This window comes from Leptonychotes weddellii, chromosome 8 (genome assembly GCF_054177405.1).
Source record: "Leptonychotes weddellii isolate Sample4059 chromosome 8, ASM5417740v2, whole genome shotgun sequence".
NCBI lineage: Eukaryota > Metazoa > Chordata > Mammalia > Carnivora > Phocidae > Leptonychotes > Leptonychotes weddellii.
In genome coordinates this window covers 105,370,951-105,394,978 of record NC_138376.1, presented here as the reverse complement: position 1 = coordinate 105,394,978, position 24,028 = coordinate 105,370,951, and the positions used below count along the sequence as shown (strand labels likewise).

General features: G+C 37.0%; 1 protein-coding gene across 1 annotated transcript in view; it reads right to left on the bottom strand.

Annotated features, from left to right (window-relative positions):
* Nucleotides 1–24,028, bottom strand: part of PEX7 (peroxisomal biogenesis factor 7) — an 82,916-nt gene that overhangs the window by 15,230 nt on the left and 43,658 nt on the right. The window contains exon 9 of the mRNA XM_006747762.3: nucleotides 7,511–7,610. Within this exon, the coding sequence (XP_006747825.2) occupies nucleotides 7,511–7,610 (100 nt within the window). The remainder of the gene's footprint in view (nucleotides 1–7,510; nucleotides 7,611–24,028) is intronic.

Sequence of the window (24,028 nt, the reverse complement as noted above, 5' to 3'; positions counted from 1 at the left end):
TATTTATTTTTTCTTTCTTTCTTTCCTTCCCTCCCTTCCTTCCTCCCTTCCCTTACTTTTCCTTCCTTCTTTCCTTCCTTTCTTCCCTACCTCCCTTCCTCCCTCTGTCTGCCTCTTTCTTTTCATTTTGGTCTGGGTATATTTCTTCTGACATTTCTTGTAGCATAGATGTGCTCTGAGCTTTTGTCTGAAGTTTCCTTATTTCCCCTTCTTTTTTTTAAATGATTTTATTTATTTGAGAGAAAGAGAGCAGAGCCTGTGAGAGAGAGCACAAGCAGTGGGAGGGGCAGAGGAAGAAGGAGAAGCAGACTCCCCACTGAGCAGGGAGCCTGACAGGGGGCTGGGTCCCAGGACCCTGGGATCATGACCTGAGCCAAAGGCAGACGCTTAACCACCTGAGCCACGAAGGAGCCCCCTTTATTTCCTCTTTATATTCAAAAGATTCCTCTTTATATTCTTCATTTAGTACTTTAAAAAGACATTCCTCTGTCTTGTGGCTTACATAGTTTCTGATAAGAAGTCTTCTGTAATCTTTATCTAGATGCTTCTGGGTGTGTTTCTTTTTTCTGTTTGCCTTTAATATTTTCTCTTTATCTTTGGTTTTTAGCAGTTTGAATATGGGTATGCCTTGATGTGTTGTTTTGTTTGTTTAAATCCTGCTCAGGGCTCTCTAGGATTCTCAAACCTGTGATTTGACTTTCATTATTTTTGGAAAATTCTCTTTAAATATTTCATCTTCCCTATTTGCTCTCTCTTCTTTAGGACTCCAATTACATATATGCAAAAACATCTGATATTATCCCACAGATGCTAGATGCTCTGTTCTCTTTTATTTCCCTCATTCTTGTTTTCTCCTGTGGTTTCAGCTTGGGTAGTTTCTAGTGACCTATCTCTAAATTTACTGATGAGTCTTCTGATGGACATATTGAAGGACTGCATCTCTGACACTGTACTTTTAAAAAATTACTATTTTCATTTGACTATTTTTATCTCTCAGCTGAAATCCCTCATCTGTTCACACATGTTGTCCACCTTTTCCACTCGATCCCATTTGTATAGCAGCTGTGTTTTCTGCCCGTGCTCTGCCAAAAGTAAAACAGTACTGGGGTCCCATCTCTCCTTGGAAGGAGGCCTCTTGTCTTCCTTGGATTTAGGGCTACTTGTTTGCCCTGCTGTCTCAGCTTTCTGATAGATTCACAGAAAGTCTGACCTTGTAATTTATCAGACTTTCTCTTATTTTTACAGCAGAAATAATGCTTTTTTCATCTTTTTACATCTTAGGGAAAATTAGAATGTCCACTCCTTTTTAAAAAAAATCTTCACTGAGATGTAATTTAAATACCATAAAATTCATCCATTTTAAGTGTACAATTCAATGATTTTTAGGATCTTTACAGGGCTGTTCAGCTATCACCATAATCCAGTTTTAGAACATTTCCACCACTCCCCAAAGATCCTCTGTGTCCATCTGCAAACAATCCCCATCCTCATCCCCTACCACAGATAACCACTAATCTCCTTTCTATCTCTACAGACCTGCCTTTTCTGGACATTTCATATAAATGAAATTATACATTATACAGTCTTTGTATCTAGTTTCTTTCATTAGCATAATGCTCTGGAGCTTCATCCATGTTGTAGCATGTATCAAACTGCTCCCTTTTATTCCTGAATAGTATTCCATTGTATTGGTATACCACATTTTGTTTATCCATTCAGCAGCTGACTGACATTTGGATTGCTCCCACTTTCTGGCTATGAACATTCATGTACAAGTCCTTGTGTAGATCTATATTTTGATTTCTTTTGGTTAGATATCTAAGAGTGTAAGTGCTGAGATGTATGGTAAATTTACATTTAACTTTTTAAGAAACTGTCAAACTTTTCCAAAATAACTACAACATTTTACATTTCCACCAGCAATACATGGGAATGTCCTCTTTCTTGAACTAAGTTCTTCTTTGAACTTCAAAGATACTATACTTTTGTAGTTCTTCTTTCACCTCGCTAACCATTCCTTTCAATCCACTTTGCTGGATTCTCTTTTTTCAGACTTCTAGAGTTTCTTCTGAGCCTCTTCTTCACTTATATACTCTCTAGATAATTTTAATCTTCCCCCAAACTTTTAAATCGTTTTTATGCCAAAAACCTCCAAATTTGTATTTGTTACCCTAAACTCTTCCCCGAGGTGGACAAGCCTAAATCTGTTTACCTAGCATCTCCATTTGAATGTCTAACAGGAGACCTCTCCAACATAACTCTTGACTGTTCCCTATCCCAAATCATCTCCTCTTCCCCTATCTCAGTAAATTAAACCATTGCCCACCTTGTTTTTAGGTCCAAATCTTAGAGGAGTAATCATTGATTTTTCTGTTTCTCTCATAGCCCATTTCTAACCCATCAGCAAATCCTACTATCTCCAAAGTAAACCATGTGAAATTTTCAGTAATTTTATATGGTTCAATCTACTATATTATGAATCTTTTCATCTCAACATCTCTTAGATTTTAAGTCACCATTATCTTTTTTTTTTTTAAGATTTTATTTATTTATTTGAGAGAGAGCGAGCACAAGCAGAGGGAGTCGCAGAGGGAGAGGGAGAAGCAGGCTCCCCACTGAGTAGGGAGCTCGATCCCTGGGATGCTGGGATCATGACATGAGCCGAAGGCAGACGCTTAACCAACTGAGCCACCCAGGTGCCCCTTAAGTCACCATTATCTTTTGCCTGGATTACTTCAAGAGACTCTAAGCTGCCCTCCCAGCTTTCAATCTTACCTGTCTGCTATTCTGCCACAACAGACAGAATGATTTTTTTTCTTTTTAAGTAGGCTCCATGTCCAGCATGGAGCCCAATGCAGGGCTTGAACTCCTAACACTGAGATCAAGACCTGAGCAAGAGTTGGACGCTTAACCAACTGAGTTGGTTAACCTACTGAGCCACCCAGATGCCCCCAGAATGATCTTTTAAAAGCACAAATCACTGGACAGCCTCATGTAAAAGAATGAAACTGGATCACTATCTTATCCCATATACAAAAATTAACTCAACATGGATTAAAGACTTCAATTTAAGACTTGAAACCATAACACTTCAAGAAGAAAACACAGGTATTAAGCTTTGACAAGAGTCTTGGCAACAAATTTTTGGATCTGACTCCAAAAGCAAAGACAAGGGGAACTATATCAAACTAAATCGCTTCTGTACAGTAAAGGAAATAATCAACAAAATGAAAAGGCTGAATGGGAGAAAATATTTGCAAATCATATATGATAAGGGGCTAATATCCAAAATATAGAATGAACTCATACAACTCAATAGCAAAAACACACACAATCCAATTAAAAAAGAGGCAGAAGCTCTGAGTAGAAATTTTTCCGAAGAAGAAATACAGATGGCCAACATGAAAAATGCTCAACATTACTAATCATCAGGGAACTGCAAATCAAAACCACAGTTAGATATCACCCCACACCTGTTAGAATATGGCAATCATCAAAAAGACAAGAAATAATAAGTGTTGGCAATTATGTAGAGAAAAGGGAACTCTTGTAAACTATTGGTGGGAATGTACCTTGGTGTAGCTGCTATAGAAAACAGTATGAAGGTTCCTTTAAAAATTAAAAATAGAACTACCATATAATCCAGCAATTTTCCTTCTTGGTATGTATCCAAAGAAAATGAAAATACTAATTTCAAAAGATATATGTACCCCTATGTTCACTGCAGCATTATTTACAATAGCCACAATATGAAAACAACTAAGTGTCCATCAATGAATGAATGGATAAAGAAAACATGGTAGGGATAGATAGATAGATAGATAGATAGATAGATAGATAGATAGATAGATACACATATACACACACATATATATATATGCAATAAAATTAAGCTATAAAAAAAGAATGAAATCTTGCCATTTGTGATAATATTAAGAGGAATCAGAGAAAGAAATACTTTGATTTCACTTACATATGGAATCTTAAAAGACCCCAAAACCAAAAAACAAAGCAACCAAGCTCAAAGATATAGAGAACAGATTGGTGGTTACCAGAGGTGAGGGTAAGGAGTGGGAGAAATAGATGAAAGCGGTCAAAAGGTACTAACTTCCAGTTATAAAATAAATAAGTCCTGGGGATTATAAAATGGTACAGCATGGTGACTATAGTTAATAACACTGTATTATATATTTGAAAGTTTCTATGAGAGATCCTAAAAGTCCTCATCACAAGAAAAACATTTTTTTATAACTTCATGTGATGAGAGATGTTAACTAGATTTATTGTGGTGATTATTTTGCAATATATACAAATGTCAGATCATTATGTTATATGCCTGAAATATCAATTATACCTCAATAAAGAAAATCCACAAATCAATTTCTATCGTTCTTCTGCTTTTCAATCTCCAAAGGCAATTACAAAGAAAGTCAAACACAGTACGGTCTACAGGTCCCTCCACAATTTGGCCCCTGCCTAGTTCCCATCACTTTCCCCCTCATTCAGTAGGCTCCAGCCACACTGGCCTTCTTTCTGTCCCTTAATAATAACAAACCCTTTCCCATATCAAGGACTTGACTGTTGTTTCCTCTGTGAAAAACACTCTTCCCTTAGATTTTTGGATGGCTGGCTTCATTTCATTATTCAACTATCAGCTTACATTTCACTTTTCTTAGAGTCTTTCCCAGACCATTTAAGCAAAAGTACCCCATCATTCTCTATCAAATTGCTCCAATTCTGAATAGCATTTATTACTATATGAAATCATCTTTTGGTTTATTATTTGATTTCTCCCCTGTATGTAAGCTCCATGACAGCAGGAACCAAGTCTGCTTTGTTTGCTGGTTTATTCTTAGTGCCTAGAACAATGCCTAGCCTTCAGTAGGCACCTGACAAATATGAATGAATGCATATTTTCCTAAAGCATCCTTAGCTTCCTTCTGTTTTAGCATTTTTCATACTACACTGTAATTACCTGTCTTACACAGCTGTAGTAGATACTCAATAAATGTGACTGAATAAAAGAATCAATGAATGTCAAAGAGCATTAAGAGAAACAGAAAGATAATTCTGTAATAATACTTTCAAATGATTAAAAATACATTAATAATAAAAGATGCATTAACTAAAAAAACTCTTTAATATTTCATTTGTATGACCTACAACACATAGCAAAAATTATATAAAGCAAATTTGACTAACCTTGAAGAATGGGGAGAAACATAAAATTTAGTTGATAATCTCAACATTCAACTTTTAAAAATATGACAAGTAAACAAATATATTTTCTTAAATTCTAATGTTGAATAATATACCATAAATAAAGAAGAAACAATTTCTTTCATACTCAAGTACTAGCCATGCTCCCTCCCATCCCAGGGTCTGTGATATACTATTACTTTTTTATGATATTCCCCTGTCTCTTCACTAGTTAACACTTCCTCGTCAGATCTCAGATAAGCCTCACTTCCTTACAGACGTTTTATACAGGTCAAATATCTATCCTAATTATGAACCTCTGAGGAGCAATGTACTTCTCCTTCATAGGCTTGTCACAGCTGTCTATTCACATTTTTGTGAGATTAGTTGATACAACAGTAGACTAAATGCTTTATGAAGACATGGCCCACGTTTACTTTCATTCCTCACTGAATCCCCAGTACCTAGTACAAGTCCGACATATGAAAATATCTGTGGAAAGAGTAAATGAATGAGAGGGAGTGGTCTTACTTTTAAGGTCCCTCCTAATCCCAAGATTCTGTCCCACTATGAGTTAATTCAGTGGAGATTTCTAGTACAATTGAACTGTATATTATGCCACTGAATTTGATGCTTCTTTAGAGCTCAAAGACCCCTGCTTCTCCATTCCTATTTGCTCCCAACTATTTCCTTAGTACAAATGGAGTTTGGTTATTCAACCAGAAGAGATGGTTGGCAGTCACCAGATTATAAAATACACACACACATATATATATGGCCATGTGATAAAATCTCTTACTACTTAAGAGATTTTAAAATATGACTAATACAAAATGATTAATAAATATGATTAATAAATCCTCTGAAAACAAAGTTCCTTTTAATAAGGTGGTCTATGTGTGGAGGATTTAGAAAACACTTGATGCTCTGGGCGAGGAACTGCCATAACCATGTACATTGAGGAGGCCATAGTCTGGGACGCATAAAGTGCAGGTTAACAGAAATATATGAGAAGGAAAATATTTACTTAGGGTCCTTTGTTTGGTAGTGCCACATTTCAATAGGTACACTGCAACTTTTTTTAACTAGGACAGCAAACAGGTGTGATTATTTTATTAAAAACCATCTATAATAAATGTATTTCTCAGAAAAGGAACTAGTTCATTTGAAACACATTATATTTACATTAAAGATAATGCTACTTCACCTATCACTATTTCAGTTTCTTCTCAGATGTCATTAAATCATTTAAAAACAATTATTCTAATGTTAATGAGAATATTCTAATGCCTAATAAGAATATTTTATGTACCTATTTTTTGAGAATATTTTATAATGAGAATTGTCTTAAGTTCCTAAAATTAAAAAAAAAAAAAAGTATCCATTTAAATTTAAGAATACAGTAATGAGAAATGGGATTTGCTTTTGGTCCAAGTTCTAAAATTCACCATAAAAACATAATTTCTTAGTCATACTCTAGAATTTCCACATATTATTTTGTTTCATGATTATGTTGGTGTTTTCACACAGTCTGTGTTATAAAGTGTCTAATCACTCAACATACCGTAGTGTTTCTGACCTGAGTTTATAATTTCCAAAACTGAAACTGCATTAAAAAAAAAAAAACTCTGAAGAATATTTAAAGTCCAAAATATTGACTCTGAAGTCCTCAAGAGAACAAAAGGGGGAAAATAAGAAGTTTATTAATTTTTTTTTAAGATTTATTTATTTTAGAGAGAGCAAGTGCATGCATGAATGGGGGGAGGGGCAGAGGGAGAGGGAGAGAAGCAGACTCCCCGCTGAGCACAGAGCCTCACACAGGCTCGATCCCATGACCCTGAGATCATGACCTGAGACGAAATCAAGAGCCCATGCTTAACCAACTGAGCCACCTGGGCACCCCTTAAGTTTAATTAAAACAGTAGCCATTCTACTCTATCTGGTTGCCCATTGGAAGCTTCTCTTCTGACACGTGGTGTGGAGAGGATGATGATAGTCCTGAGAGGAAAATGACCTACCCATCATCTCAAATGCTCAGTGAGGCAACTGAATCTAGAACCACACTCCTGACTCTCACAAACCTCTGAGGACAAGCCATCCCCATTCTATTCTTCTCTTGTCACCCTTTCTATTGGGAGAGGTCTGCTCAAATGCTCAAGTTTATGTAACAAAAGAGATCAAGTTAATTAAGTAAATATACTTTGTCCTGCCCTAAAGGCAAAAGTGTCTTCCTGACAGCAGCACACGCCATGCATAGAGCTAGCTGCAAACTGCATGGGTAAGAAAAACATCAGGAGATCACACCCATTACCTGAGTAGGACTCTGAAGACTTAAATCTAAACCACAAGTAAACTCCGTGTGATGTTCCACTGTTTCAAGAAGAGGGTCAGGCTTTGAAAAGTTCCAGAATCTGTGAATATAAACAGAAAGAAATAATTTAAGTGCTAAAACCACCCAAAAATGGATCTAAGAAAAAACAGATATTTACCATAGCAGGGTCTTTATCAAGACAGCTTCAACCAATTCTTAAATACAGAGCCCCACTATTGATCTACATAAAAAAACTAATAAAAAATGTACCCCATTCTATTATATAAAAAAATGAAATTATTAATCAATCTACCCTTGTAGATTATTCCCATTAGTATACCTTGTAGGATAGAAGCTTAACAAGTTTTAGTTAAAAAAAAATTTTTATATTGCACAAGGACATTTAAGATGAGATATATTATGCTTCTGTAGCAATTTCTAAAAGCATTCATGACTGTAAAATAAGGATATTGGATTACCCGAACTCTAACATTTTGTGATTTTTAAATACTTCATTTCTCAACAACTGATATGAAAAGATCTTAAGTTTAATTTACATTTCAACAGCAATTCAGACTCTTTAAAAAGAATCTGTTCTCTTATAAAAATCTCGGTAATTCTGAAAAAAAAAATTTTTTTGAGGCACAGCCTTTCTTATGGATTCTACATCAATGTAATTTCTAGAGTCAAGAAACTGAAATATATTTTCCTGGGCCAATATTAAGTATTCCATTTATTCTCTATAGACTGGGAGTGGTACTGTTTATCATAATATGTCTCTGATTTCTACTGTACAGATAGGAACTTGGCCCTATTTTCAATATACAAAATAGTACTTTATTTCTAAAGCTTTATTTGCTCATCATCTTTCTTATTTGACTCTAAACACTCCATAAAAATGGCACATTCAGGATCATAGAGTCATACTCCAATTCAACCGCCCTAATGATCTGCAACATGGAACACACTGAAGGTTTAGCAGATCTCTTTGAAAGAGAGTAAATACACAGAACCAACACTCATAGTTTGTTTAACCTGGTGATATTATTTCCCTAATAAATATAGGGTTGGTCTTATTAAGTTTGAAAAGGATTGTTGCTATGGATAAACCACTGTGTGGGTACCAGAGAGACAATGAATAAATAGCTCATTTATCAGATTACTGAAATCTACAAAAATATTTAAGGAGAGTGATTTTACTTTTGAAAATTTCCTATTCAAACAAATGAGAGAACAGGCTGCAGTCCTTCTCAGAAATCATAAAAGTGGCCTCCACTGTCTTTGCATGTACTGAAATCTAATTTTCTAGATTTTGATAATGTTTATATAAGCAAAAGTAAATAAGTCATCATGTAATTTTGTTTCTAGAACATGGTTATTCACTGATTTGCATTATTTGAAACAGTAATCAAATGATTTTGTAAATACCCACTATGTTCCAAAAAATATTCAAAATGGTTTTAAAAATGAGTATTTAATATGGCCAAAAAAATGAGTTAAAGGAAAAGGACAGAAAAGTAAATCTGAACTTGCAATGAGATTGATAAACAAAAATAAAAAGCATCTTCAACATCTCTGAAGGAAACACAGAGATGTTGCTTCATAGGCTGCTACTCATGAGTCAATGGTATCACCCCAAAGGACAGGGTAGTAGAATCATTCTATAGGAAGGTCAACTTAATCTAGGTATTCAGCTTTCTGACTTCATTTGGGATTTAGACTCTATTTCAATAGAATGGATGAGCATTTGTCTTCAGACCAACCATAGAAATTGGCTTGTGAATTTCAGCAGAACTTTTTAAGGATAATAAAAGCAAAAGGATTCATTTGTACCCTCCTGACAAGTTCCTGGAATGCAGTTTTTGTTATTATTTTGCTTTTTTTTGAGCTAGTTAAGGAAAAGGTGGCACTGAGGACAAAACAGGTGGGCCTTATCAAAATTAGGATGCCCAATAAGAATGCATGTGTGAAAACATCCGTTAGCTTTAAAATATGATAAGGGAAGTCACGCATGCAGGAGGGCCGAAATTCTACTCAAAAAGTCAAGCTGCAGGCACCTGGTTGGCTCAGTCCTGAAAGGAAGTGACTCTTGATCTCTGGGTCGTGAGTTCGAGCCCCACACTGGGTATAGCGATTACACCAATAAATAAAACTTAAAAAAAAAAAAAGGAAAAACTGAATTTGCTCTAATACACAGCTTAACAGGCAGTCAAGTCGCCATACAGCTCCACACCAGATTCACACCCATCCTAACTTCAACCTGATAAAAACTATCAGGTATTTACCTGCAATCTACAAAGCACTCATCAAAGAAGATACACACTACAACTCTAAGGATACTAGACGTTCGTCTGGCGAACGTCTTAAAAGTGCTACGGGCTTAATTCCATCAGTTCACAGCTCTGATGGAAATTATGTAATACACAAATTATGCCTATTGTGCATATGATAGTACAAAAGTTATCACTTCCAGCAGAATGGCTGACTAGGTGTCTAGAACATTCTTACTGAAAAAAAAATCCTAGATAATAACATAAAACAAACACTACCACAAAAACTTCATAAGAGCATCAGTGAGGAGCACTCAGGTCAAAAGTAAGACTGAGGCTCAGAGCAGCACATCGGCCATGAGCCAGCTTTTGCCTTGAGAGGGTCTGCTGAACAGGAAGACTGGAGCTTCAATTTTCTTTTTTCTTTCTTTTTTTTTTTTTTTGGAGCTTCAATTTCCTAAACTTCGAGGGGATCGGGAGCCAGAAAAATCAGCAAGATTAATGTTAATATTTATAACTTAAGAAAATTTTCACTAAACTAAAATATCTTAACAAAAATATCAAGTTAAAGACAGTAAATGGCACAAGCTATGTAAGGTGAGAAAACCAAAAGCTAAGCAATGCCTCTATACACTATAATCCATTTTTTCATCGCTAATGGCTTTTTTTAATAACAAAAGAAATATACGTATTTTTTCCTCATTCCCACTCTCCAATGGCAACCACTGTCAACAGTTCGACGTGGACACTTCCAGAACTATTCCATGTTCCTCCATTCTAATTCCGCCAGGAAGGGGCGAGCAGTAAGGAGGGGGTGGGCATTTCTCCACATTTTCTCATGTTTGCATGTAAGGGGGTGGGCAAGGTCTCTCCTTGCAATCTTCTGAAATCAAAGGTTCCATAAGTTCTATATATCTGAGGGCCTTCATGTGCCTATCACACAAGTAAAATAGGCTCCTTTTATTGGGAGAAGTCAGGCTCCATATATCATTAAGCGGTCAAATTAGGCATGTTATTGTTAAGTGCAATGTTTGTTTTGGTCCAGCACATATGCGACTTGGTGCCTTTTTGTCTCTTCGCTGATGAAATCACTGACTATTTAAGTTCTCTCATGGGAAGTAAATATACTGGACAGGGTTCCAATGATTAAAAATATTACAGAACTGTAGGAACATTTTTCATTTAAATTGGAGATGGAGAGAGAAAAATTCATCACAGTACAAAGTCTTGTTTGAGTTCCTTTTTACCTTCTGATTCCACACTTCTTTAACAAAGCAAGTATGGAGCACTATGTTAAATAAAACAGCCAAACTATTTCAAAAATTAAGCTGAAATCATTTTTTACTTTACTAAAATATAATTTGAAATCCCTCTACTAACACTTCTGAAATTTAGCCAACATATGAGTTCAGTAGAACATTTATAATATTTTTCAAAATTCTTCTTTTTCCTTTCCTGTTCTCAACTTACGAGTTGGTCCATAATTCTCTGTGAGTCTTTCCTAACTACAATAGAAAAAGATGGGAAAAAACGTTGGCTCCTTTTTCATGTCTTAGAAGTTCATTAATTTTAGTCAAGCTGAATTTTAATTAATTTTAGTTACATTAATTTTAGTTGTGTTTTTAAAATTCTAAGCAAATTGCACAATTATAATTCCCTTTTTGCACTGCTTCAGGCTAGTGTTCTCTAGAATGAAGAGTACAAAATGTCACAACAGCTGTTTTCTCATCACTTAATTACTTGTTCATTCAACAATTTGTGAGTCCTCGGATGTGCCAGGTACTGTGATGGGCGTCAGAAGGAAGAGAGATGTGGCGAGATAGACTGACATTCTTTAAAAAGACCACAGAAACATAAATGTCACTGCAACTGACAAGTGCCCCCAAAGACAATGTGGGATGGTATAAGAATGACATCCTGGGGTGCTTGGGTGGCTCAGTTGGTTGAGTGTCTTGGTTTCAGCTCAGGTCATGATCTCAGGATCCTGAGATCGAGCCCCATGTTGGGCTTTGTGTTCAGTGCCGAGTCTGCTTGAGATTCTCCCTCTGTCCCACTTGCGCTCTTTCTCTCTCTCTCTGTCTCTCTCAAATAAATAAGTAAATCTTTTTTTTAAAAAAAAAAAAAAAGAAGAATGAAATCCTGAGGAATTGACACTGAACTGAAATCTGAAGGTTGAGGAGTTAGCCAGATAGAGACCAGCTGGCCCCTTGTCAGCAGGGAACAGAAGGTGTCCGATCACACAGGTCTTTTAGCCCATGTGAGGAATTTGGGATTTTCTCTTAAGTATAAAAAACAAAAGAAAAGGAAACAAATAATAATAATAAAAAAAAAAACTGAAGGAGAGAGGTGCCTGGGTGGCTTAGTTGGTTAAGCATCTGCCTTTGGCTCAGGTCATGATCCTAGAGCCCTGGGATCGAGCTCCATTTTGGACTCCCTGCAGTGGGGAGCCTGCTTCTCCCTCTCCCTCTGCTGCTCCCCCTGCTGCGCTCTCTCTCTCTCTCTCCCCGTGTCAAATAAATAAATAAAATCTTAAAAAAAAAAACTGAAGGAGATTTATATACTCGGCTTTACATTCTTTGAAAACATTTTCTTAGTAAACTTTTACATGTTACAATAGTTTTAAATCTGCAGAGCACTTCTGAACAAAGTAGAGTTCCCATATAGTATGACCCTATGCAGTATGGGTCCAAAAAGAGTAAATACCAGCCTGGATTTAAGACGGTGACAGTGATGATGAAGAAAGGTTAATGGACTGGAGATATATGCAGGCAGAAGAATTAAGAGAACAGAGGAAACAACAATGATTAATGGAATAGGAAAAAAATAAAGAATGATTCCTATGTTTCTGGCTTCTATCATAGTACTTATGATACTTCCATGTATTTAGTTATTTATAGATCTTTTTTCTTCTAAAAGGTACTAAACTCCTTGAATTCAGGGACAGTGTCCTATTCTTCTTTGTATGTCTAGCATATATAAAAGTATCTGACACACGGACACCCAAAGAACGTCTTAAATGAATGAAAAAAAATAAATGTGAATATTGAGGACAAGATAAATAACAAAGGCCACCTCACAAATAAAGTAACTTTAAATCACCTATAGACATGGTTCCCAAATGATGGACCACAGACTCATTCCTCTGCTTTGCTGAGGAATTTTTTCTGAAAATTCCAATTGAGTAGATCTGTATGGAATCCAAAAATCCCTTCCCAGGACGTGGTGTCTGGAAAGGCCTGGAAGTTACCAATCTAAAGTAGCACTTCAACAGATACAGATTTGATAAATTCCCATCAGAAACAACAGTGATTCTAGGCATCAGGCAGAAGGGGAGGCAAGGAAAAAAGCCAGTGGGGGGGGGGGGGTGGTTCTCAACCTTAACTAAATGCAATCAACTGAGAAACTTTAAAAAACTGATGTGGGAATGCTATCCCTAGAAATTCTGATTTAATTGGCCTGGGGTATGTCATGGGCATTGGGAGGTTCAAACATTCTCCAGGTGATTGTAATGTACAGCCAAGGTTGAGCTTCTTGAGGGGGTGGGGGTGGGGGTGGCAGATATTATCCATTAATTGAGAATCACTGATCTAGACCAACAGTTCTCAAACTTAACTTTGCATCAGAATCACCTGGCGTGCTTATGAAAAACAGAAGGTATGGAGTGAGGCTCAAGAATTTGCTTTAGAGATTAAGCAATCTATTGTGACACAGTTAATAAATGGCAGCCCCAATGTACAGACTTTACTGGCACCATGTCCAGTACTTCTTCTACTGAAAGATGCTGCCATTTGCTTTTTCTCGGTCATGCCAAGGAACCTGGAATACAGGTGGCCTGGGGCTCTTCAGGTAGCTCTGATTAACACCCTGAACGTTCAAATGGCCTTGGACCAAGTCAGGCTTCCCCTATACTCCTCAAACTACATAGAAAATTCCATTAGCCAAAGCCCATGCCAACAGTCCATTAGTCTGCCAGCTTACATTCAAAACCAATACCCTAAGAAAAGTACAAGCTAGAATAAAGCTTAACTCCTCTGGCAAGGAGTTCAGAAATTTTCCTTTCTTCTAATATTTTTTACATGCACTTACTGGATCTCCCATCTATCTTGCTATCCCTTCCTGACTTTTGCATCACTCAACTGATCAGCTCCTTCTGTAACCTCACAGATCCCCATCTTTTTGAAGTGAATCCTCCCTGAGCAGAACACATGGAACCATGGGCTTATTATTTTATTGTCTGTATTGCTTTTGGAGGGGATTAAAACATAGAAATTATAGATTAGCAAAACAATCTTGTTAAAGAGCTAAACATTCATTCATTGAAGAATATTCACTGGGTGCTAAGGCTCATTTGTTTGCATGACTAGATTGGAAAGCTGTTTATTTTTGTAACTGGTAATGACAAAAATAAAGCCTAAAACTGAAAAATACTGTCTGCTAAATGAAAAAGTATGATTGATTTCAAAGAATTACTGAACAATTTTCAAAGAACTTTTAGAACGACTCATTCACAAAAATCCAGGAACCATATTTACAAACTTTCAAGGTTAAACACAAAATTCTAGAATTAAGATTCTCTACCAAAATAAACGCATTTTAATATTTCAGTTAAAACTTTAATTAGATCAGTATTTTAGAGGGACTTACTCCACTTCATCACAATAAACATTAAGCCCAGGAGCCACATACCACAAAGCCTAGCGTACTTTGACAAATTAAAGAAAACCATTAGCTGATGGAAGGCTTGCTCTGAGAGGATTCATGGTTGCAATCCACAGGGATACAGGATGGTTTTCTGAAGAATGCCACATCTCAGCAAGAGGAGACATAAGAAGAAAAAAGTAAAAACTCTTAGAGGCTTTGTTTACTGCTCACTGGTGCAAACTGGAGAACCATGAAATAATTTTGTAATCAAGTTTCAAACAACATCTTAAAAAAGAAACAAACTGGGAAGAACTCCATCTGGCATGACATGAAATAGTATCAGTATCTCAGGGATGAGAATAGTCTATGTTCAACTGAACCATCACCGGCACCAAAATGTGGCTACGGAGGTTAACTACCTACCAAATGTGACAAAAGTTTATTTCACAGAAGTACAGACCACAGTGGGATCGGATGAGGCTGCAGGAGAACTTGGCCCCTAAGTGCTGAAGAACTAAACTGGTAACAATTGCTCACCTGCTCCAGTCCTTTATCAGCTATATCCCTCTGACTCCTAAAGTCCTCATCTCTGCAGCTAAGCATTTGTGAATAAACCCACTCAACCTGTCAGGCATCTACACAACTTACAAGGATCTCCTTTACTGAACAACTCTCTTGTCAGTGGAGGGTGGATATAGCGATGGGGAGAGAAGCAGACATCGATACATGTGGGAGAAAGAAAAACACATGGAGCAGACCAAATAATTCTGCTTCTTTTCTGGTGACTGGGCAGGAAAGCTTAAGGAAAAAAAAAAAAGAAAGAAAAAAAAAAAATCAGTGCAGAAAGAGGAGAAATGAGAGCAGGCACTTGAGTCAAGCAGTTTCAGTACCTTCCCTGGCCCCTGGGGCACTCGTGCCCTGGTGCTCGGAGGGGTCCCAGATCCTGAGTAATGTCTCTCCTTTTCTATATAAGCTAGCTCGAGATGGGTTCCGTTTTACACACGAGTCTGCACACAGTGCACACACACGCAGACACACACTTGCCCTTCACATGCTGAATTTTAACATACAAGTAGATTGCTCATTACTGGTGTTTATTCTCTGTATGGTTCACTCTATTAGGTCAAATCTCCAAGATTCAGTGTTAGAATAGTGTTGCCACATTCCAGATTGGAGCTTCAGGGCAGACTTCAAGGGTGAATTTTTTTTTTTTTAAGATTTTATTTATTTGAGAGAGAGAGAGAGGGATAGCACAGAGGGAACATGAGAGGGAGAAGCAGACTCCCTGCTGAGCAGAGATCCTGACGCGCAGCTCAATCCCAGGACCCTGAGATCATGACCTGAGCTGAAGGCAGACGCTTGCTTAACCGACTGGGCCACCCAGGTGCCCCTCAAGGGTGAATTATTTATCCTTGAGTTCTTAGGGGACAGAACAAAGTACTAACAGCTGGTGGGTAGTACCTAGTTGATCTAAATAAACAGGTTCACTGTGTGTGCAAACAAAGGGGTGGGGACACTGAGGTTTTCTGCTCAATTACCTTTTTCTTAAAAACTGTAACTGCACAGATTAGTATCCACTAATTCTACAAGGCTTATAACAAAGAACAGAAGCTTCCTGTACAGCTCCCTCCACCCTTCACCTCAGAGGCCATGGCTTTCCATTCTTCTAGCTGTTCCTTCTGATACGCTGTACTTAACTTCCGCGATATTTCCAAATAATATGCTCATAGAATTCATTGATTATTTTCACTTTCACATATCTTTTGGCTTCCTACCGTGGAAGATGAGGCAAAGCATTATCTACATTAGAAAATATACATATACGTGGGCGCCTGGGTGGCTCAGTTGGTTAAGCGACTGCCTTCGGCTCAGGTCATGATCCTGGAGTCCCTGGATCGAGTCCCGCATCGGGCTTCCTGCTCGGCAGGGAGTCTGCTTCTCCCTCTGACCCTCCCCTCTCTCATGTGCTCTTTCTCATTCTCTCTCTCTTAAATAAATAAATAAAATCTTTAAAATATATATATATATATATACATATACGCAACAAAAGCCACTCAGCTGCCTATTCAAACTGCACAACCGAAGTTCTTAAAAATTATAATGCAAATTAACTAACAAACTCCGGAAATTTTCTGCTAATCAACACAATTCAAAGTTCAAAGCAGTGACTGACACGGCACTAAGCTAAGGCTTAACATTCCTCACTGCTTTTAGATCTATGTATTTCTTCACGTGCTTGCATTAGGTTATGAATTACACACAGATTTGGTTTGGTTCTTAAAGAAAACTGTCAGCACTAAATAGTTCTGAAAATGTTCTGCAGTTACAAATCAAGGAATTTAAAATCAAACGTCTTACACATTCCTTTCTAATTAATGTACGTTGTTTCATTTTATAGGAAACTACTTTCATTTTTCACCTGGCATTTAACTTGCAAAATTATGCTTCACTTCATCAGAAACTCTTTCCAATATGACAATAATTAACACAAGACTTTTCTAATTTAAACAAGTCTAATGGAAAAACTCTTTGGGACATATAAAAACATCAATCTATAAACAAACTTGGGATTTATTGCTTCATACATACAAATATCTTAACTATTAGTTATATGAAGCTCAAGGAGATTTATTAGTAAATTGCATTTGACAATTGATTGTAGGAAAAAAACAAAAAAAATCTATCTGTAAATTTAGTTGACAAACAGGATACCAATACGATGGTTCCAAATTTGTTAAAGAGCAAAATTTTGTGATCTAGTCAGTCCTGACTTAAATGCAATACAACAGCAAGTTTTACCCTGGAAAAATATCCCTCTCTTATCCCAACAGGACTTTCCACTTTAAATTCACAGTTTGATTAATGACTACCTCAAACATAAAGGGAAAGCCATATTAAAAATACAATTGTTGTAGGCTTTTACACTCAAGAGTGAGCCAAGGGTAATACAACTTTTCATGTAATTTAAATTCACTTACATCTAAAACATTTATTTAGAATATACACGTACCAGGTACTAGGGACAAAACAATGAAACAGACACCCATAGCCTGTAATCAGGTCATGTACTTTATTAACATAAAATATATTCAGTATTAAAATATCCTTATCAGAGTTGAGCAAATATGTGAATGCGAATATTCTCATTCTTAAAAAGTAAACCAAAGATAACTACATTAAGATGCTTTCCTAATATCAGTGGTGAAGTTTAGTGAACCTCTGCCACAAAGCAAAAGCTGTGATAGAGTTACAAAGACACATCTGAGATATCTGAGCGGCACACGATATTAAACAACTCTTTGATCATTTTCAGGATTCAATCACAGTTACTCAAATGTTAACAGTTAGTGTCATATCATAGCCACATAATTTTTCTTGTGGTTTGATGAACAAATGCAGAGGAATTAAGAACAACTGTCTCCGGGCGCCTGGGTGGCTCCGTTGGTTAAGCGACTGCCTTCGGCTCAGGTCATGATCCTGGAGTCCCGGGATCGAGTCCCGCATCAGGCTCCCTGCTCGGCAGGGAGTCTGCTTCTCCCTCTGACCCTCCCCCCTCTCATGTGCTCTCTCTCTCATTCTCTCTCTCTCAAATAAATAAATAAAATCTTAAAAAAAAAAAAAAAGAACTGTCTGAAAAGATGAGGTAAAATCATCATTTGAAACTGCATCTGAGCTCACATTCAGCCACGTTTCTTACCTATTTACTTTGACTGACCTTTTTTTGTGGGTAAGGGGCACTAGGTAAAGTTGAAAGGAAAGGTTTGCGAGACAGAGTACATATTCAGCTATACTATCTGTTTACTTTGGCTGACCTTTTTTTATGGGGAAGGGGAAGAAAGAGAAGTATCTGCCTGTGGAAATCTCTGTGCTAATAAACATAAGGATCAAAAAAGCCCATCAACCACACCAAAGTTAAGACACTTACTATATAAAGGAAAATCCCATGAGAGTAAATGCGACAAAGATAAAAGGTATTTCTGTGTCTGCTGCTTTGTTAAGATTCTAAGTTTACTACAATACGATTAAAGACCATTTCCTGCTTATGCAACATAATCAAGCTATTTATCTTATTTTACAATTAAACAGTATCACTAAATATCATATTTATGAGAAGGTATTAGTAAGAAACGTTTTCAGTGTCTTATTTTACATGGGCAAATACAGCTTACTTTTTTCTCAAATGTTGTTATTTTTAAAATCACCAACCCAAAGAAAAATTCTGAGATTATAATGAACACTCATATATTCTTTGTCTAGGTTCACCAATTGTTAAAATTTTACATTTGCTTTATCTTTCTCTACAAATACATATGTAAAATAATGTTTTTGCTGAACCATTTAAAAATAAATTGCAGGAGTCATCAGTTGAGTGTCTTTTTGTGATTCTGCTTCTTTTTTAACAATTTTGATCAGAAATATAAGAGCATATATTTATAGTGACACAGAACTAAGTACAAAGTTTGAGGAATGTATATGGATGAAAAAGAGAAGAAACTAAAATTTGTTGAGTGCTTGATATGGGCCAGGCACTACGGGGACAGCTTTGCATACACTGATATTTAAATCTCATAATAATATATTTTATGACTGAGGAAACAATGGCTCAGGGAGGTCAAGTGACTTTATAAGAGATTAAATATAACAATACCTAGTGATGGCAAATTCAGGATTTTAAACTGTATCTCTTTTTCTATTACATCATGCTGCCTTCCTAAGCAGTAATTTTAAAACAAATATATAGATAATATATAGTAATTTAGAGAAAAATATAGGTTGAATTGAAGTAGTAGTGGTCATGTGGCCATGGATTTGAAGAAAATGATTCACGTATATTCACCTTTGTCTATGTGTACAAATATGCTCTGTTCTGGGTCATGCTGCACCAAATTCACAAAGTATGCTTCCCCCACCCCATCTTGACAATGTAACGAGAATTCCCATTCACAAAGCTCCTCCACAGTTTAAGCACCATAATTATCTTATTAAAGTAATGCTAGGGAAGGCATGAATGATGAATACCTGAACTCTCCCTACAGTACTTACATTTTAAAATAGAAAACTTATTATAACTATTCTCATTGAAAATATCTGCTATTTCTTGGAGCACTTATTATGTGCCAAAGGTGTTTACAATTTCATTTAATCTTCTGAACATCCCTGCAAAGTATCATTTCCTATATGTCACAGCTAGTGAATGGAGGAAACGGCCTTTCACCAAGTCTAATGGACTCAAAAGAGCATATGCTTACCCCACCACATAGAGGATTTTGAACCCATAGAACTTTCCTATATGTCTCCAGAGACCAAAGACTGCAGAAGGACAGTACTGCTTCTATATAACCTCCTGGCCCCCCACTCAGTCTTCTTTCTCACCTACTTACTTTATTAAATTATAATTTATGAGTAGATATTTAGAAAAGTTAGCAATTCTATATTCTTTCTGAATGAAATAGATATGAAGTCTTGGTCCTAGATTGTCTAATCGCTCCCAATAAAACCTTAAAATTATATAAGTTGAAGTTAAACTACATTGTCGAGTCAGGAATGTATCCTATTTGTACCTTGGGACTTAAACATATTTCAATAACATATAGTTATTGAATATAGTTCACTTAATGACAGACCATCCGCTGTGTATTAACCATAGTAACATTGCACTTATTTAGGAATCTGACTTTTGAGAAGAACAACATCTCAAAACAGAGAAAAAAAAAAAAATCCAGAAAAGTTAGTGTATGTGAAAAATGGCTATTTTTAAGCTTGTGAATTGTATTAAGTGAGCAGATTAAAAATAGTACATACAAAAGCAGAACAACATGTCACCTGGAAGCGAAGGAGAGTAGAGAAACATACAAAGAGCAAAAGAAAAGAAACTAGAAAGTAAAACTTTCTGGGGCCGCAGTTTCTCAGGACAGTTCTACATTACACAGACAGTTCAATAACTTACACACTGTCAGCCTTGGCCAGAGAAAGTTAGACTTTTTTAAAGAAAGATTTAAGATTATATACATACCTAAGTTATACACCAATTAAAGAAGTTAAAAAAATTTGTATTAAGATACCCGAAATCCCAGCCGTCAGTAATCTCCTTTAAATTCTAGTTATATCTTTCCAAACACTTTTCAATAAAAATGTGTATACATACATGTATGTTTGTGTATATACACTTATATGTGTATCTATATACACTTACAGGTGTATTTATATACACATATATCATAATGCTGAAAGGCTTTTAAATCCGTAATTGTTAAAAGGATGGCACATGGCACATAGCACATAACCTTTTATGCGTCCATCTTTGTCAAGACCCACTTTTGTAGACTACTTCAATCCCAAAATGATTATAGATATTACAGGCAATACTGTATTTTGGCAATTTAATCCCTAGGGAGATAATGTTTAACATAACAGGGGAAAATCGTACTATTTGGAGATACATAAAGGCCTGGGCTTACTAGAAGTGTTCAGGTATTGAGTAATAGAAAAAGTACCAGCTTTGAAAATAAAAGATCTAGGTTCAAGTTTGGCTCCATAACTTGCCAGTTGTATGATAATGGCCTACTCTTCCACCTCCCAGAGTCAACTGCCTTCTGGATAAAACGAGTACACACACCCAAGGTAGTGCTGTGTGAATGAAAGGAAATACTGTATATTAACATGCTTTATAAACTAGATATGGCTAATCAAAAATAAGAAGCTGTATCATTTTAAATACTGGGTGTTATGTGTAAGTGGTGAATCACTAAATTCCACTCCTGAAAACAATACTATGCTATATGTTAACTAACTAGAATTTAAGTAAAAATTTGAAAAAAAAACAAGAAGTTAAATATAAGAACAGATACCGATGTGGAAGAATTTGAGGCATAATGAAGACTCTTTATTTGGACCTATCCTGCTCAACATTCCTACTGCCTGAAGTCCGGGCGCTACTGACCCCGGAGGAAGGGGAGCCAGCTGCTAACTGCAGGGTCTGTCCTGCCCATGCCAGGACCTCTGCCCAGTCCCTGCCCACTAAATGCCAGAGGTGTCTGTTGGCACTGCCACAAAACCAAATATACCCCCACTAAGAATCACTGCAGGTTTAATTTAAAGTGTAACTATCACCAGGGAAACACACACAGTAAGCCTCAGGTCCTTCTGCCTCCATATAAATAAATGGATAAAAATGTTCTTCAAAGGCAGTAAAAGCCACTGAAAGGAGAGGAGGTAAAGGATGCTTACGTAAAGTTTATCTGGCTTATAACTTTCCAGATATTTTCCAATGGAAATGCACACATATACACATATTACAATTACAGAAGCTTTTTAAAATCAGTAATTATTAAGATCACAGTCACCTAGGTCTAGACCCAGTCACCTAGGTCTAGCCCCAGTGCAGTGCTGGAGCCAGCTTGTTCTGGTTTGCAAGAGCTGGCTGCGCACAACTTCCCAAGCCTGGGCTTATGGACATCACGTCACACTGGAAGCCTGGTATCCACTGTGATGGGAGGACTTATACCACTGAATTTTTTTTTTTTAAAGACTTTATTTATTTGACAGAGAGAGAGAGCACAAGTAGGCAGAACGGCAGGCATAGGAAGAGGGAGAAGCAGACTCTCTGCTGAGCAGGGAGCCCGATGCGGGGCTCGATCCCGGGACCCCAGGATCATGACCCGAGCGGAAGACAGCCACTTAACCAACTGAGCCACCCAGGCGCCCCGATACCACTGGACTCTTATTTCAAACACTACAAATCAGGTTACCCCCACCTGCCTAGAGAGCCAGTTGTTAAACATTTTTCAGACCACTGGTCAGCCCTTATTGAATTTTGTTGAATAATAAACTGTTAATAAACTAAAATGGGGTCATTATCTGGTCTTATAAACAAGAAAAGCACTGATAAAAATACTAGAATCAAAACCACAATGAGATACCACCTTCCACCAGTTAGAATGGCAAAAATGGACAGGGAGAGAAACAACAAATGTTGGTGAGGATGTGGAGAAAGGGGAACCCTCTGACACTGTTGGTGGGAATGCAAGCTGGTGCAGCCACTCTGGAAAACAGTATGGAGGTTCCTCAAGAAGTTAAAAATAGAGCTACTCTATGACCCAACAACTGCACTACTGGGTATTTATACCGAAGATACAGATATAGTGAAACAAAGGGGCACCTTCACCCCAATGTCCATAGCAGCAATGTCCCCAAGAGCCAAACTGTGGAAGGAGCCAAGATGTCCTTCAACAGATGAATGGATAAAGAAGATATGGTACATATATACAATGGAATATTACTCAGCTATCAGAAAGGATGAATACCTACCATTTACATTGACATGGATGGAACTAGAGGGTATTATGCTAAGTGAAATAAGTCCATCAGAGAAAGACAATTATCATATGGTTTCACTCATACATGGTATCTAAGAATAGGACAGAGAATCATAGGGGAAAGGAGGGAAAACTGCATGGGAAGAAATCAGAGAGAGAGACAAATCATGAGAGACTCCTGACTCTGGGAAACAAACTGAAGGTTTCGGAAGGGGAGGTGGGTGGGGGAATGGGGTAACTGGGTGATGGGCATTAACGAGGGCACATGATGTGATGAGCACTGGGTGTTATATGCAACTGACGAATCACTGAACACTACATCTGAAACTAATGATCTACTATATGTTGGCTAATTGAATTTAAATTAAAAAATACTATACTTTTATAGTATAAATTGAATTTAAATTAAAGAAACATTTATACTTTTGGAGCTCTGAACTGAAACTAAATTTAAAAGTTATGTACTAGAGAACATGTTGATAAAAAGTTGCACACTGTCACCAAGAAAATGACCTCCCAGGAGGCAGAGGACAACAAAAGGCCAGGTTGAGGCTGCCTGCTTTTGTGGCCATAAAATACAAATCGTTATCTCACCCTTAAGACGAGAGCTGAAATGGGCCTTGATCAACCCCAAAGAGATGGTCTTCTCTCACCATCCACCCTGGCGGTGTAAGAAATGGCAAACACTTATACAGCACTTGCTCTGTGCTGCGTTTGTGGCTATTACTCATCCTGTCCTCACAGCAAGCCACTGTGGTAGGTACTATCATCCTCTCCATTTTACAGAAGAGGACACCGAGCATACTGTTTTAAAATAGCATGTTCAAGTTTATACAGATAGGCCTGGCTCCATAGTCTGTGGTCCTAACTCCTATGTTACCCAGGAATGTGTCACCCCACAATTAGTCCATTCAACTTGTATTTCCCACAACCCCAGATCTGTATTTGTGACTACATGTCTCTCTGCTACGCCCACTAATCCCAACACAAATGACAGGCTCGGGACTCCCTGAAGTGTGTTTCTATTTTTCTCCAGGCCTTTGCTTTTATCATTTTGCCAGCAAGATATTCAGAACTGTCTATTACATGTAATAAGGGCTGTCAGATAACAGGCATTCTATAAAAATGCCTAAATTTTAAAGCAGAATACAGCCCTACCATTTTGTAACCGAAGTAGCTTAACAGTGGAGTTGGAAACATTAACATTGCTGGTTTAGGCAGAGTGAGTTTCACATCACACAAGCTTGGATGAGCACTGTTTGAAAACACTGGAATTAAAACTCCCTATTTTC